The sequence below is a fragment of the Typopeltis vanoorti genome, chromosome 12, assembly GCF_054136105.1.
Source record: "Typopeltis vanoorti isolate ZY-2024b chromosome 12, IOZ_Tvanoo_1.0, whole genome shotgun sequence".
Lineage (NCBI taxonomy): Eukaryota > Metazoa > Arthropoda > Arachnida > Uropygi > Thelyphonidae > Typopeltis > Typopeltis vanoorti.
Window position 1 is genome coordinate 38,075,772 of NC_143560.1, and position 16,397 is coordinate 38,092,168.

A 16,397-nucleotide genomic window follows, 5' to 3' on the forward strand; every position below is an offset into this window, starting at 1 on the left:
CATTGTTTTGAAAAATGCTTTTCAATTTTCTGAATGCACTCCAGGCAAGTTGAACTCTTCTATTTATTTCCTTTTGGAGTCCACAGTTTAGATCAATGAGATGACCTAAGTATGTATATGAAGAGACTCTTTCCAAGAAATTGTTTTCTATTATTATGTTTTTTGGTGTTACAAAATGATTAAACATGATTTTAGTTTTTTCTCTGTTTATCTTTAGACCAACTTTTCTGCTTTCATGATATAGGTCTTCTATCATTATATTAAGGTCTTCTGGAGTGTTTGCAAAAATTATGATATCATCTGCATATTTTAGGTGTGTTAAGTTTCTGTTATTAATTTTTATACCAAGGTTTGTCCAGTTTATATTATTAAATATTTCTTGAATGACTACTGTAAAGATTTTGGGTGATAGTCTCCTTGTCGGACACCTTTTTCAATTGATATTTTATTGCTACTCATGTGAAGTTGGATTGTTGCTGTTGCAGTGAGGTATATTGCCTGGAGGAGGTCCATACATTCTTCAGGAATGCCTTGATTCTGGAGTGCTTTGATTATTGCATTAGTTTTGATGGAATCAAATGCTTTTTTCATAATCAATGAACTAAACAGAGAGGCAATTGGTTTTCTTCTGCTTTTTCTATTATTTGTTTTACTGCTTGAATATGATCAATTGTGTTAAAGCCTTTACGGAATCCTGCTTGTTCTACTGGTTGATTTGAGTCAAGAAGAGGTGTTAACCTGTTTGTTGACTTCAAACCAGTTGCATCAGTATTCCATAATGCAGAAACATTATGAGAAGGACCACCATCCAGACTGGTTTTGACCCATCTTGAATCATGAAAATACTAAAGTTGAATTAATGCAGAAGTTATATATTTCTTTAGCCTAGTCATGAAGATAATTCACATGCAAACTTGTTTGCTTACACTTAGGTAAAGGATTAAAACAACAAAATAATTTCTTTGTCTATTATTATTATTAAGAGAGACTTCCAGGGAGTCAGGAACTCATCGAGAGGAGCCATACTATTCTACTAGAGAGGCTGTTGGCTTCATATAATTTACCTTGTAACCAAGCAGAATTTAAAAATTTTAAAAATATAACAAGTTTAGAAAATATAAGTTCAATTACATTTTATTCATTAAGAAAATTATTTAAATACATAATTTTGACTTACAAAAATAAAGATTTTTATCTACGAGTCCTTTTTTTTTAAATTTGATTTTGATCCTGAAACCTGACATCTTTTCTTCTGTACTAACATGTCAATATATGCTTTTTTGTTTCATGTTGAAATATGAAGTATTGCATTTAATCTAGAATACTTTATCTGTGAGCGGAACTTTGACTTATCAAGTTTCATATTTGAAAATAATTGCTCACATACATAGGTGCTTCCAAAGATTGACAACATTTTTGCACAATAAATTTTATATTTGGGATATTTACTGCCGAGGTTTTATAAAAGTTTGGTATGCCAACTTCATTATATTTATTTTTTAGTTCAGTATTGCACTGGAGTTCAATTACTTCCATTTGTAATTCTTTGTCAACATTTTCAATATTAATTAAAAAAGGTGAACTGAATAATAATAAATCATTTTCAAACTGGTTGAAATCAGAAAATCTTTTTTCAAATTCAATTTTCAATTCTTCAATTTGAGGAATGTATTTTTCAGCATCATTATTATTTCGAGAAATTGATTTAAGTGTAGGAAAGTGGGCTAAATTATTCTTTGCCAACTGGGTTTGCCAAAGATAGAGTTTTGCCAGAAATGACTTAATTGAATGATACATATGACATATCAACCGTTCATGTCCTTGCAGAGCAGTATTCAGAGTGTTTAAGTGGCTTGTTATGTCAACTAAAAAGGGCAAGTCTTTGCACCAATCTTCATCAGTGAGCTGAGGAATCAATTTTCCTTTGGATGAAGTAAACATGTCAATTTCTTTTAATAGTTCAAAAAATCTTTTTAAAATGATGCCACGACTAAGCCACTTAAACTCCGTATAATATAGCAAACTGATGTGTTGTGAATCCAATTCATCCAACAAAGCATTGAATTGTCGATGATTCAAGGCATGAGAGTATATCCAGTTTGCTGTTTTAATTACTACACTCACAACATGTTCCATCTTTAGTTTTTTTAGCACAAAGTGACTCCTGGTGTAATATGCAATGAAATGATTTAAGTTTGTCTTTGCACAACATTTCCTTTTGCATTTGAAGTTTTGTAATAAGTCCGACGTTAACACCAACCATAGCAGGAGCCCCATCTGTAGTCACACTTACTAATTTTGACCAGTGTCTGTGAGCATTTTTAAAGACTTTTCTCAATACACAAATATAAGTCATTTCCTGTCGTTGTTCCTGACATAGGCACTATATCCAATAGTTCTTCAGTCACATTCATATCGTCATCAATGCCACGAATAAATATTGCTAACTGGGAAGTATTAATGATATCTGTACATTCGTCAACTGCAATGGAAAACACTACAAAACTCTTTATTTTTTTACACAATATACCTTGGAAATTCTCTGCTATATATTCAACTGTATTTCCTAATAGTTTATACTTTGAAATGCTTGCTTTTTTTCTAGACATATTATTTCGACTGCACTTAAAATACAATTTTTAATAAATTCTCCATCAGTAAAAGGTTTCAAAGCCGGAGCAATTTTTTCACTTATGACGTAACTACATTTAACAGCAGCATCACTTGTTGTGATAACATTCGAAAATATCCTCTGTTGAAACTTCAGTTCATTTTTTAAATCTTTAAGTTTGTCATCATGCATCTATCACAGTTCTTATGGGTTTGTTTCATAATGATATTTTAGGTTATATTCTTTCCCCATGGCGACACTTTGTCTATATATCAAACATGGAATATTTTTTACTTCCAAGAAATATGCCTTCTCCCATTTTTCTTGAAAAGTTCTGCCTTGATCTATTTTTCTTTTTTTAACTTTAAATTCAGACATTGTTATTGACAAAGAAAATATAAGTTATTGAGGTAACTCTTTATTAGCACACTATCATATTACAATGGTAACCTGTAACTTATTGATTGTATCACAAATGACTTAAAAGGGCTGCTTGACAGGTAACTTCCATTCAGTGTTGCCAACATTTGATAATAGAAACATGGTACAAAGAATTATAGTAATAAGTTTTACTTTTGTTTAAAGCTATCATAAAACATTTAGAAGTTTGAATTTTTTTCTGTTTTAATCCCCACAGGATGTTAAAAACATTGATTTTTAGAAAAGAAATCATTAAGGTCACAGATGGATACAAAGCCTTCGCAGGCTGTATCCAGCCTGTGGGCCACCAGTTTGCAACCCCTGATCTAGAGTATTTTAATAATATTGTGATTCACTGTTTTAATAATTGTATATGGAAAATATGACTTCTGCATTAATTCAACCTTGGTATCTTGGGCTTTCTCCCGCTGATGAGACTTCCTGAATACTACAGCACTCTGTGCTTATCTCTAGGAATTCTACAGCATTCTGGCACTGACATTCTTTCCATTAATAACATCAGAACTTAGTAAAACGAAATTTTTAACCTCTTCCACCACAAACTTCTACGGTAGTATACTAACAATGACACACTGTTTAATAACTTACAGAAGTTCCAGGAATACCCTAACAAGAAGAATCTTGCTTGGAGAATTGCATATGGTCTTCTTTTAGTAAACACCATGAAATGGAGAACCAACTATGACATCTGCTACAAATTGGAAATAGTAGAACATGCATCTTGTGACTGCTCTCTTGCTCTGCATATTTGGAAGTTATTTAATTTATAGATTATTTATTGTATTTGGCATTACATTACTTAAAACAGAACAGGTTCCTTTTTTTTTTTTTGCAATACCCCCCCCCACCTCTCAGCAATGGGAAGGGAAATTTAATTTTTATAATTAATGAGTTAAAATAGCATTTGTGGAAAGTTAAGAAAAAACATGGCTTTGAAAACCAGAAATGACATACTAATTCTTTACAACATTGTGTTATGGAAATTTTAGTGTTCAATCTAATGATTTTTATTTAAAAAGAAGCATTCTTGGAGATACCAAATTTTTGGCTAGGTAGTGGGCTGCTCACATTATGCAGTACTCACCAGGGGGAGATAAAATTCTGTCTATTTTAATTATGAGAGATTTTTTTCATATGGTTCTATCCTATTAGTTCACTGTGGTATAATGGTCAACTGCTGTAGGGATGACAGGAGAGTTGTCCCAGGCAGAAAAGGCCAACTCAAGGTGGTTCGCATGTATAAGGCTAACCACCTGGGTACCAGTCATCTCTGGAGTTTAGTTTCAATTGGTATTTTGGTTGTTGAGTCTCCCCCTCTCCTATCCATCTGTCTTTTCTTTCTCCTAATACTATCAGGCTTACTTGCACTCCTACTACTCTAGGCCTATAATGAATACCCTATATCCATTATGGGAAGCATCACTACTCAGACTGGTTTCAGTAAATGTTGAAACCAGTCTGAGTAGTGATGCTTCCCATAATGTTTCTGCATTATGAGGATACTCTGACAACTGGAATGAAGTCAGCACTTTCTATATACAAATTGCCTAGTCATGAAGATATTTCACACAAACTTAGTTTGCTACACTTGGATAAAAGATTAAACAATAATATAATTTCTTGCCAATTATAACTTACTTTGTAACTAAGTGAAAAAAAAAACTATTTATAATTGCAGGTGAGTTAGCCAATTCTCATATGGAGCTGGAAATGATTTTCCTCCTAGAAACTTTTTTTTTTTTTTTTTTTTTTTCATTCCTCAGAACAGGCAACCCACTCTCAGCAGACATAATACACTGGCCTCACAGCCTCATTTGCTTTGGCCTTAATTTAAAATAAACAATCCAACCCAGCATCCTGAAAGGAAGCATTCTATCTATATAAAAGGTGTTGTTGAAAAATAAGTTGATTAATTAGTGATAGTAAACATTAGAAGTTATTCAGTCTATAGAATTACTAATACTGCATGTAGATGATCAAGGGGGGGAGGGGATAAGGAAGCCTATAAACGTCTAAAAAATGCTTATAGAAATTACCAGTCTATCAGCCATTTTGATATCTTAGGTTGAAATAACAATGAATTGAATATTATAATTAAAGCTCTTTAATTATTGCTTCTGATATTTTGCCAAAGTTAAACTGTTATCATGAAAGAGCACTACTTATACACACACTGTGTGGAAAGAAGTCAATGGACATCCCTATGGGCAGGGTGCATTGTGCCATGTAATGAGTCATGTTTGCAGCCGGTATAAATCGAAAGAATATGATGCGCTCAAGTCATTGAAACTGTGTCCAGGTGAAATGACACTGCAGGAGTTTGAAAGAAGTGTTGTAATAGAATGCTATATTGCAGGCCTATCTGTTTGGCAAATTGTTGACAAATTGGGCCATCCCAGGTCAACAATCAGTGATACTGAGATGGAAGCACAGGGAGTCAACTGCAAGTGCTATCCACAGTAGACTCACCACACTCACTGAAAGTGACTGTAGGTGCTAGGAAGGATAATATGAAAAAACTGCCATTCATTGGCTGACATGTTGAATGCAAAGTTACAAGCATCAACTGGACATCAATCTGCACAAAAACATTCAGAAATGAGGCTCATAACATGCGTTTCAATGGTAGCATGTCATCTTCTGTGGTGCAAAGAGCATCTAAAGTGGGATGTGAAGCTTGTAAAGCTGTGTTATGAAGCAAGGAATCACTCTATATCCTCTACCAATCAGATGGATAAGTATGACAGATACCTAGTGAATGTCTCTTACCAGAGTGCATAACCCCAACTATGAAATTTGTAGGTGACATACAATGCAGTCATCCAAGTAAAGAAAGAAGTGATTTGTCTTGATCATCTGTTCTGGAGTTAGATTAAAAGAATGGGGTTAGGAGATCAGCTTTATCTTTAGTTGATCTTACAGTAATACCATCAAAGAGTTTGTACCATGTTAATCTGGTATGATTAGCCGAGTGATTAGTGTACCCACTCTCCAACCAACAGGTCGTGGGTTTGAATCCTGCTGCAGGTATGGATGTTTGTGATTATCTTGCTTTGTGTACTGCTGTAACCTTTGATATGGCTCAGTATGACCTTTGCTGTCCTTCTGCCATTAAAACCATAAATCATCATTATCACCACGATATTAATGCAAGAGTTTTTCATAGAAAGGGAGATGTGGGGACCATCACTTTTGTTTTTTAAAGATCAAATTATTTACTTTGAAGTTAGCTCTAAAATAATGTGCAAATTATATTTAAGTGTGTGTTGTGTGCACACACATATGCATGTTCGTTAATGATTATTAACCTTCATAATTACAGAAGGAAAAATTCCACACCCATCTTGCTCTTCTGTATTTAGAAAATGTTCTACAACTCATGAAAACTGAAGATGCTAGTGCTACAGATATTCAGGTAGCAAGGTATGTCACCAAGTTCCTGATTGTTATTTAATTTCTAATTCAAAAAAAAAAAGCTACTGAAAAGTAATGAAATGAAGACAGCAGTTATGCTGTTTTTTTATTCATTGCTCCATAAATTAACCTTGTTGAAGTAGAGGAGAAGTATAATTAAGTTAAGGGGATAATAAATCCCTCATTATTTTAAAGCCGGATACGAAACTCGGAGATCAAAATCTAAGAGTTTCAGAGTTGTAAGTTCGGTTCACTTAAACCTTGGTATTCCAGGTCTACTTACTCACTGATGAGACCTCAATAAAGGTTGAAACCGGTCTGGGTAGTGACCTCTCCTCATAATGTAAAACAGTAATACATCTCCTAGGAGCTGCGGTTTACATTATGAGAAAATATTAAGGATAGTGACGGAGCTTGCTCCACCTCTGCTCCAAGTTGTCCTAGTTTTGTACTACCCAGGTGTTGACTTACAATTGGACTCGCCAATAATTCTTCAGCATAAAACTCTTAGATTTCGATCTCCGAGTTTTGTATCACTTTAAAATAATGAGGGATTTATTATCCCCTTAACTTAATTTATGCCACTGGAAAAATAGCCTCTTGGCTCTTTATAGAAGAGAAGTATATTTCAAAATCCAAAAATCCACTGGGTTGATAGCTGTAAAACTCTTTCTAGGTATGCAGATTGCTTTTGAAATTATTATTGTTATTTCTTGGTTGGGTACCTCCATGCACTCATTGCAGGAGGACCTTCTAACTGATATGGCACCTCTTTCTTTTGTAGCTACATGGTGATCAGCATTCACTGTGTAAAATTATGAAATCAAACTATTTTGATTACAAATTTAGATCAATTACTTTACTTGAAACTAAGATAAAATAATACCTGGCATTTTGACCTTTATATGAAGTCATTATCAGGAATACACACACACACATACGAGGGCAGTCTGAAAAGTTATCGGCCTAATAATGAAAAAACGAATTTATAATTTCAAAATTATTTTCATTTTTCAACATAATCTCCCTTAAGACTAATACATTTATTCCAGCAATGCTCCAGTGTCATTATCCTGTCCCTGTAGTGGTTCTCAGTAATATCTGCAAAATATCCCTCTACAGCTGCAATCATCTCTTGATTCGAAAAAAAAAAAAAAATGCTGACCAGCGAGGAAGAGTTTTAGTTTGGGGAAGAGAGAGAAGTCAGAGGGAGTCCAATCTGGGGAATATGGCAGATGTTCCAACAATTCATAGTGCAGATCTCTCAATTTTCCCATTGCCAAAACACCTCTGTGGGCAGGCGCCATTGTCCTGATGAAAGATGAATTTTTCTTCTGCAAACCGGGTCTTTTCTCACGAATTTTTTCGTCTAGTCTGGTTAAAAGATCGGAATAATATTCCCCAGTTATTGTTTTACCCGTTTCAAGATAATTAATAAACAAAATGTCTGTAGCATCCCAAAACACCGATGCCATAACCTTTCCTGCTGATAGAATCGACTTTATTTTCTTTGGCACTGAACAATTGGCTTCTGCCCATTGTTTTGACTGCTGTTTGGATTCTGGTGTGTAATGGTGAATCCAAGTCTCATCCATAGTAATAAATCGATGCACAAAATCAGTTTTATTCTTGTTGAAACGCTCCAAGCATTATTCAGAGATTTTCGTGTGAGTGCGTTTTTGATCTGCTGTGAGTAAGCGCAGCATCCATCTTGCACAAAGTTTTTTCATTTGCAATTCTTCATGTAAAATATATATCCTACATGTTCTTTTGAAATGCCTGTAGTCTCAGCAATTTCACACACACACACACACACTTAGGTGTGTGTCATCCAGATGCATAGGTCATCCAATACCATATTGTGCACTTGATCAATGATTTCTGGTGTTGTTACACTTTTTGGATGTTCACGTGGATCATCTTCTAGCTGGTATGGCCACGTTTAAACACAGCAGCCCATTTCTTAATTGTCAAAAACGAAGGAGAAGAGTGCCCATAAACTTTTATGAACTTCAAATGAATTTCTTTTGCCGTTAAACCTTCTTTTACAAAGAATTTTATAACTGCACGATAGTGTTATATTCGTAATTTCTATTGGAATATTGTAATTCTACTAATAAAATCCTACTGGCTGCGCCATTGTTATATCTTGCTAGTTTTATACTGTTATTGTTATATCCTTACTTTCATATAATGTTATATCGTAAATCGTAAGTTCAATCCTATTATACATTAACTTACTGTCTCTAGAGCCTATCCTTTTGCTTACTCAAAACTTTGTACAATCAAAGTCCTACCGGCTACTCTATTGTTATGTCGCTATCTCTCTATATTGTATCTTATTCTACCTCTATAATAACTCTCCTTCTAATCTATTGTTGTGCTCCTAAAATACTAATTCAGATTTTTTTCCTCTTCAAATATTGGCAAAATTTATATTTCGCTGCAGCAGCCAATATCCTATAACAGAAGAGACTCTTGTTCAGGGAAATAATTCAAAATTTAAAAGGATACACACAATAATTTATCTCATGCTAGCGCTGTGCAGATTCAGTTAGCAGTCGTAGACTGAATCTCACTTAAACAATTATATCTAAATTCCTTCCCGCCAAAAAGGTTCAATTTCACAAGTGGTCGTTTGAATTCGTAATCAGGCATAACTCAGGTATAAGGTACAAAGCATGTTTATTGGAAAAACATAAAACATCTTACAGTTATTTAAGTTTAAATACTCAATGGATCAAAATTCACTCTAAGTTAAGGGTTATACTAAATCACAATGAATCAGAGCAAATTACATCCTTCAATTATGAAAGTATTAGGTTTAAGCATAATACTACTACTATATAACTCCTTTCACAAATTACTCACAGAATACTTATTGAACACTTTCATTAATACTCTATCAATGATTACCTTAATTCTAAATTTCATTTAAGCAAGTCTAGCCATTCACAAATCACTGCCTATTTAACAACTCTTCTTTGTTCCACAAGGGCTTAATTAATTCAGTCAAATTCTCACTAAAAGTTCTCTACTAGTATCCTTTAGTTACAACACACACAAATTTCTTGTTCTTCTAAACAATTTTTTTACATAGAACGAAAACTCTTACATTACCGGATCCTTTCAGATTTCATGCCGCCATTTCATGTAGTTCTGGATTACCGGCTGTCTTTGCGCCTGGCGATGTACTACGCTTTTTCTTCTAATCGTTTCCGACTGATGCGTGCTGTCTATCGCTCCGCAGGAAACTTTCTCCAATGGGACATTCTACTAAGGCTCGATTCCACATGGGCTGTCATATCGCAATCAGCTCCGCTTGAAAATCTTCAAGCATTCTTAAGAAAAGAACCTGCCTTCCGTCATTACTGTAGCCGAATCACCGCTCTCTCACGAATCCTCCGACAAACTCCCCCTAAAACTCGAATCTGGCACTCGAAGATCAAAAGGTCAAAAAAAAGCCCCGTAAAACGGCATGCTTCGTCTTTTATTCGCTCTATTCAGGCGCCCTCTATTCAATGAGGTTTTCACCCACGAACCCCATCGTTCATGCCCCTTGGGTGATCCTACACTCTCGCTAACCTGTCCAGTTACATTATTTTAGGAAGGCACTCTGACGTCATATTTCCGCATAGGTATAGCCTCCATCGCTATGCTCGACTCATACCGATTATACGCGATTATTCCGGATTACTATTATAAACTTTTCTCGGAATTTCGCAAAGTACTAGACAGCTTACTTGGGAATTAGAAATAACCCAGCAATAACTCTCACTATATCGCACACATGGACTATACATTATTACAAGACATAAAACAACACTTTATAATTATTAGCCGATGTGCAGATATCTCCTTAATAAGTAGTAGTTTGTCATGTTAAATCCTGAATAAAGAATTTACTTGTAAAGCTCTGCATTCAGGATCTAACAATAGTCAATTTTATCCATTTCAAGGGATACAGACAACTCTTTTGCTTCAGACAGCTGTATAAAACAAACTATTTGATAGAATGACTTACAATTTCACATGAATGCTTATGACAGATGTACCAACTTAGGGAAAAAAAAATCTTGCCGATAGTGTTGCCATCTATGGTCGAGGCCAAGAACTTTTCAGACCACCTTTGTATATATATATATATATACAGCCAGGTCACATTGAATGTGAACCGAAATTTAGTTAAGGTGAGGCTAACACATGTGCAGTTGAGGTTCCTAGGCTACTGTTAGAGTTTTAGACACTGCTACTTCAGTCTGCACTTGTTTATTTGTGTGTACATGTGCTGCTGTTTGTCATAATAATGTTAGTTTTAATGATTTGTTTTAATTATTTTAAGAAGTACCCTTAACAAAATGGACAGAAGGAAGATTCCTTCAGATAAAAAAAAAAAAACATGATGAGTACAAAATAGAAAAGGCTCGTTATTACATTACGGCAAAAAATTGATGTGATTGAATTACATGAATGTGGTCATAACTCTAAAACAGGACAAAATGTCAGAATGCTTGCATCAATAGTAAGGGGAAATAAAAGAAAAAGGTGAACTTGCAACAGCTTTTTTTGTGATTTTTAAACATTTACAAGGAATAGAAGTGTTTCAATGAAGTTAGAATGAAGGTGTTACTTAAAAAACTTTTAACTGGATTGAGTATTGCAATCAAAAACACATTCCACTTCAAAAATGCAACCATTCAGAGAAAAGGTTTAAATTTATGTAAGAGAGTGAAAAAAAAAAAATAATGAAGTAGGAAGCATGCAAATTAGTCTATATATGTGGATAAAGCACTCCGCATTTACCAGCATATGTATGAAGATTTAAAGAAAGAGAAATCAGTCCAGTCTACGCTGCTAAAATATTTTGAAAGAAAATAAAGGTGTTTATCAGTGTAACCTTACTCTTCAGGAATGATATTTAGAATTTTTTTGTTTTGTTTCTATTTTGGTCTCTATAACTACTCTGTGATTCTGTTAACAATAAATTTAAATTGTGAGTATATTCTTTTTATCCTTTACCGTAATATTTTGTTAATAAACAAAAACTTATATTTAAAACTTTTCATTGCCTATTTCTATTGACCTGGAATCAATTACCATATTACATATAAATATAAGTTTAAGTAATGAATTTGAATAATGTGACCACTTTATGGGTCACAGTTAGGTCTCAATTAGTGTGGATTCATTATCCACACTAATTGAGACCTAACTGTGCGTGTGTGTGTGTATGTACAGACTCGCTCGCTCACTCATTGGGATGGGACAAGTTACATTAAAATACACTTTAATAAAAGTGAAAGAAAAAGAGGAAAGCAAAATTAAAAAAAAAAAACATAAATAAATAAGAAGAATTAAATACTTAAATGGGTGAAAGCACATCAATTGGTAGCGGTTAAATTCTGTAGAGTCTCCTTTATTTTTAGGTTCTGTTTATAGTCCATTGATCATTCATTATAAAACCCCAGATAAACTGGGAAAAAAAAACCTGCAGTCCTCGCCCAAGACCAGCTAACTTGGCTATGTCTGAGAAAGATTCTTAGCTTCTCACATTGGCGATGAGAATCGAACACAGGATACTTTTTTCCCAGGTATATGGTTGCGGAGTGCGTAACCACTCAGCTAACTGTGCAGACTAGAGCATTGTTAGAGCTCTGTTTTTGAGGCTGCTAATGATCCTTCATTTTTGTATTGAATTGGCCTGTGTGTGTGTGTGTGTGTGTGCGCGTGTGCATGTAGGGATTGTATGCTTTCACAGAGTACAATCCCTACACACACAAGTTACAGAGTACTGGTTTTTATATACCCAAGGGTGGGGGGAAGATGATCTTTAGAGGAGCTAAGTAGGCTTTTTAATTTTGTGGGTTCTGAATGTCACCTTTATATTATATTTTTGTTGAGTTCTGTTTCCTCAGATATTCCTCTAATGTATAGAATGGCTATGACCTTTGTGTAATTTTGTTTCTGAGCCAACTAGTAAAGGAACAGTGTTACTGTGTTCAGTCTCGGTCATGAATAAGTTGGTCACCACGACTGACAGAAACCTGTGTGTGTAGGTGTACAGTAGGCATTAAGGAAAGACAGCCTGAGGGAAGAGCATTGTGTTCAATCTCGATCTTGAATAAGTCAGTCACTACATGGCTGACAGAAACCATTGAAAAGCTGTTACTGCATTATGTCTGTGTCCCTAGAATTTATGGTCTTCCAAAAGTAATACATAGAAATAATATGTTGCTGCAGATAATAGTGGAATTGACAGCCATCTATCTCTTAGACAAGAAATTAGCATTAGCACTCAAGGAGTTTTAGGTCATTGCCCTCCCCTCCTGTGAAGATTTATTAGTTAGCTTTGACGTAGCTACCCTTTTCATGAATGTCCTGATCACTGACATGGTTTTCCTACAGAATAAATTTCTGCCTAATATCATGGCCCTCTTTGCTCATGTATTTTGCTCTGTTTATTTCATGTGGCAAAATAATTTCTGCTTACAAAAAGAAGGTATGTCTGTGGGCTCATTACTTCCCCCCACAACATATCTAACTTTTATATTGAAGAATTTGAGCAATGTTCTCTAGATTCAGTGATTCTGAAACCTAAAATTTGGCTTAGCTATTTTGATATGTTTGCCATTTTGTCTCATGGCTGCCAAACTTTAAATATCTTTCTAAACTTCATAAGCAACACAAATACCTTCAATTATTCGTGAAGCTAAAAAATAGTAACACTCTTTCTTTACTGGACACATTTCTCACACATCTTCCCTCAGGCTATCTTTCCTTAGCAGTCTTTCCTACTATAAATCTACACAGACTTGCACCCCCATCCATTACAAAAATTAAGAGTTATTAGCATCCTTAAAAATAAAACTCTAAGAATTTGCTCTGATGAACAGGCTCTGAAAGATGAGTTTCCAATAATAAGCAAAACATTTATAACTACATCAGGAAAAACAATCAACAGAATCCTTCACAAGAATTACTACAATAGATAAAAAAAAAGTTACAAAAAAAGTCATAGCAATTCCATACATTAGAGGAATAACTGAGAAAATAGAGCTCATCAAAAACACAATATAAAGCTTGACATCAATCCATTCACAAAATTAAAAAGCTACTCAGCTGCTCTAAAGATCTCCTCCCTCCCCCCCTTGCCTACCCAGGAACTACACAAAATCCAGTGCACTTGTAATTTACCCTTACCCTACATAGGTGAAATAGGGTGTATAATCCCAATAAAAAAAAAAAGAACAACACACACACACACAGTATGTTAAATTGCTTAATTCCAATTAGTCAGACTCTTTCAATCATGCACTTCATACACATGCTAGAGAAATGATTGGAAAGGTATCCAGCAGTTAGGGTGGAAGCAGAGAGTGCATATGTGAAGACACCCAATGAGCCAAGTAAGTGCAAGAATGACCAAATGTTGAATCTAGTCTCTCAAGCAAAAATATTGAAATGGGTAGTCAATTCAGGAAGTAAGAGTGATTGGGAGTCCTAAAGAGATGCTTCAGTTTCTATATATTAATGCCAAAAGTATCAAGAACAAGAGGGAGAAGTTTTTGGCATTGGTTAGTGCAATCTCACCAAACATTATAGGCATTAGTGAGACTTGACTAACACAGAAAATTTTATTACAGGGGTAGAATGCAAAGGGTTTAGTATTTTCAGCAAAGATAGAGAAGATACAATGGGGGAAAGGTATTGCTGATGATAGCAGATAAAATTGCAGCCAAAAGGAATATGAGATAGACAGGAATGTGGCATTTCATTTAAAGCAATGGGGATGGATATGACAGTGGTTATATGGATAAGAGGGTGGCTGCTGGAGAGAGATCAAAAAGTGGTATATGGATGAGCAGAATCCAGATGACAGCAGGTGTGCCACAAGGTTCAGTGCTTGAATCAGTACTATTGATTTGTACAGAAATGATACAGGAAATAACCTTGAAAGGAAATATTCAGTTGTTTGCTGATGATGATGATGATGATGTGAAATTAGGTTCATGACTAGACTACTTGCATAAGGAGACTAATGACTTCATTAGTATCTCTTAATGCAAATCATTAAGAGATACTAATGAAGTCATAATCAAATCACTATACACATTCTTTCAGTTGTGTATAGTGCTATGCATTATGGGAAGAGCCACCATCCAGACCAGTTTTGATCTTTATTGAGGTGCTGTTGAGGTGAGGATACCTCTCTCTCTCCCCAAAACCTCTGAGTTGATCTATAAGATCACTCTGAATCTCACTGAGTGACCAAAAGGATCACTCCTAAACTCATCAAGCTCTCATTGGTGACTCTACTCAGTGACATGCAAAAACCTGCCACCAAGCAGAACCACTCTACTCTCCTAGAATCAAGCCTAAAGATGAATATTATTAAAATGTCATCAGTAGGAGACAGATACAGTAGAGATACCAAAGTAATGCAGAAGTTGTATATTTCCCATATACAAGTAGTAAAAAAGGTGTAACACCTTATTATTAAAATAATCTGGATTACAGCTAGTTGTAGAAAGTTTTTTTTTTTGTTTCACTTGGCTATAAATTAAATTAAAAATTACAAGAAATTATATTCTTCTTTAATCCTTTATCCAAGTGTAAGCAAATAAAGTTTGCACATGAAGTATCTTCACAACTAGGCTACTTATATAATGAGGCTAATGACTTCACATTAATTGCCTTAGTATTTCATAATGCAAAAATGCTCATCCTTTTGGGGTGTGTATAGTGTTATGTATTATGGGAATGACCAACTCCCACTGATTGCCTGAGACTGTGATGAGTGCAGAAACTGTGAATGAGTGTAATGCACAGTTTAATGAGCTATATGTGTGTGTGTGTGTGTGTGTGTGTGTGTGTGTGTGTGTGTGTGTGTGTGTGTGTGTGTGTGTGATAGTGGAGACTGCTCATACTGAGACATTACTGTGCAGAGGATGCCCTTTCAGGTCTGATAATGATAATAATTAGCCATCCCATGGTATTATTATTATTACCTGACACCTCCAGGGAGTCCAAAGACTCATCAAGGGAGGGCACTACTCTGTCTCCACCACTCAATCCACCAAAGAACCACAACTATACCAACGCCATCTACCACTTGCCACTAGTATCTTCACAGACAATCACAAACATCCATGCCCATGGCGGGATCCAAACCGCAGCCTTTTGGCTGGAGAGCGGATATGCTAACCAATCAGCCAACTAGGCATTCCTTCTTTTCAAATAACTGAAGCTTTTTGTTTTATAATCAGCAAATTATTAAGAGAGACCTCCAGGGACTCATGGGGGGGGGGCTACACACACACACACACACACCAGCTATCATACCTGTTCTCGGATTCATTCTCACTGGCACACACACAACATCTAATGGCCATTCATTCCACACTCTATGAGAGAAAAATTTAGATCTCACTTCCTTTTTGGAATGGGGGGGGGGTCATTCATTCTCAACTGCCAAGAATGTCTTCTTGTCCTTTCCCCACCCTTCATAAAATGAAAAGTTTCCATCTGCTGGTGTTACATATCAAACTTCCAGAATAGTTTGTGGGTGCCTCTATCATATCACCTGTCTTTCTCTTATTTGCTGGTGTCTGCAGTCCACAAATTCTTAATCTGCCCTCATAATCTACAATCCACAATTTTGATATCATTCTCCTTTGTACCCTCTCCACATCTCCTGTTTTCCATGGTGATGCAGGTACAGTGGAGAGGACAGATCTTCACACAGTATTTCAGAAGTGGTCAGTATCAAGGCCTTGTAAAGAGGCAAAATGACTTCCTTATCCCTATATGTCAATATTCATTTCAGCATAGCACTTATTCTCAGGATTGCATTGACAGACTTTGCTATATAGCCCTAAACTTCACCTTTCTATCTACTAAAACTCCGAGAGCCCTGGCCTAACATAATCCC

At 35.3% G+C, this 16,397-nt stretch overlaps 1 protein-coding gene across 1 annotated transcript in view; it reads left to right on the top strand.

Annotated features, from left to right (window-relative positions):
- The window catches only part of LOC150100709 (transforming growth factor-beta receptor-associated protein 1-like), a 407,043-nt gene that overhangs the window by 236,890 nt on the left and 153,756 nt on the right, over window positions 1–16,397 (top strand). Inside the window, exon 17 of the mRNA XM_090401548.1 lies at window positions 6,375–6,475. Coding sequence (XP_090257674.1) covers window positions 6,375–6,475 — 101 coding nt within the window. The remainder of the gene's footprint in view (window positions 1–6,374; window positions 6,476–16,397) is intronic.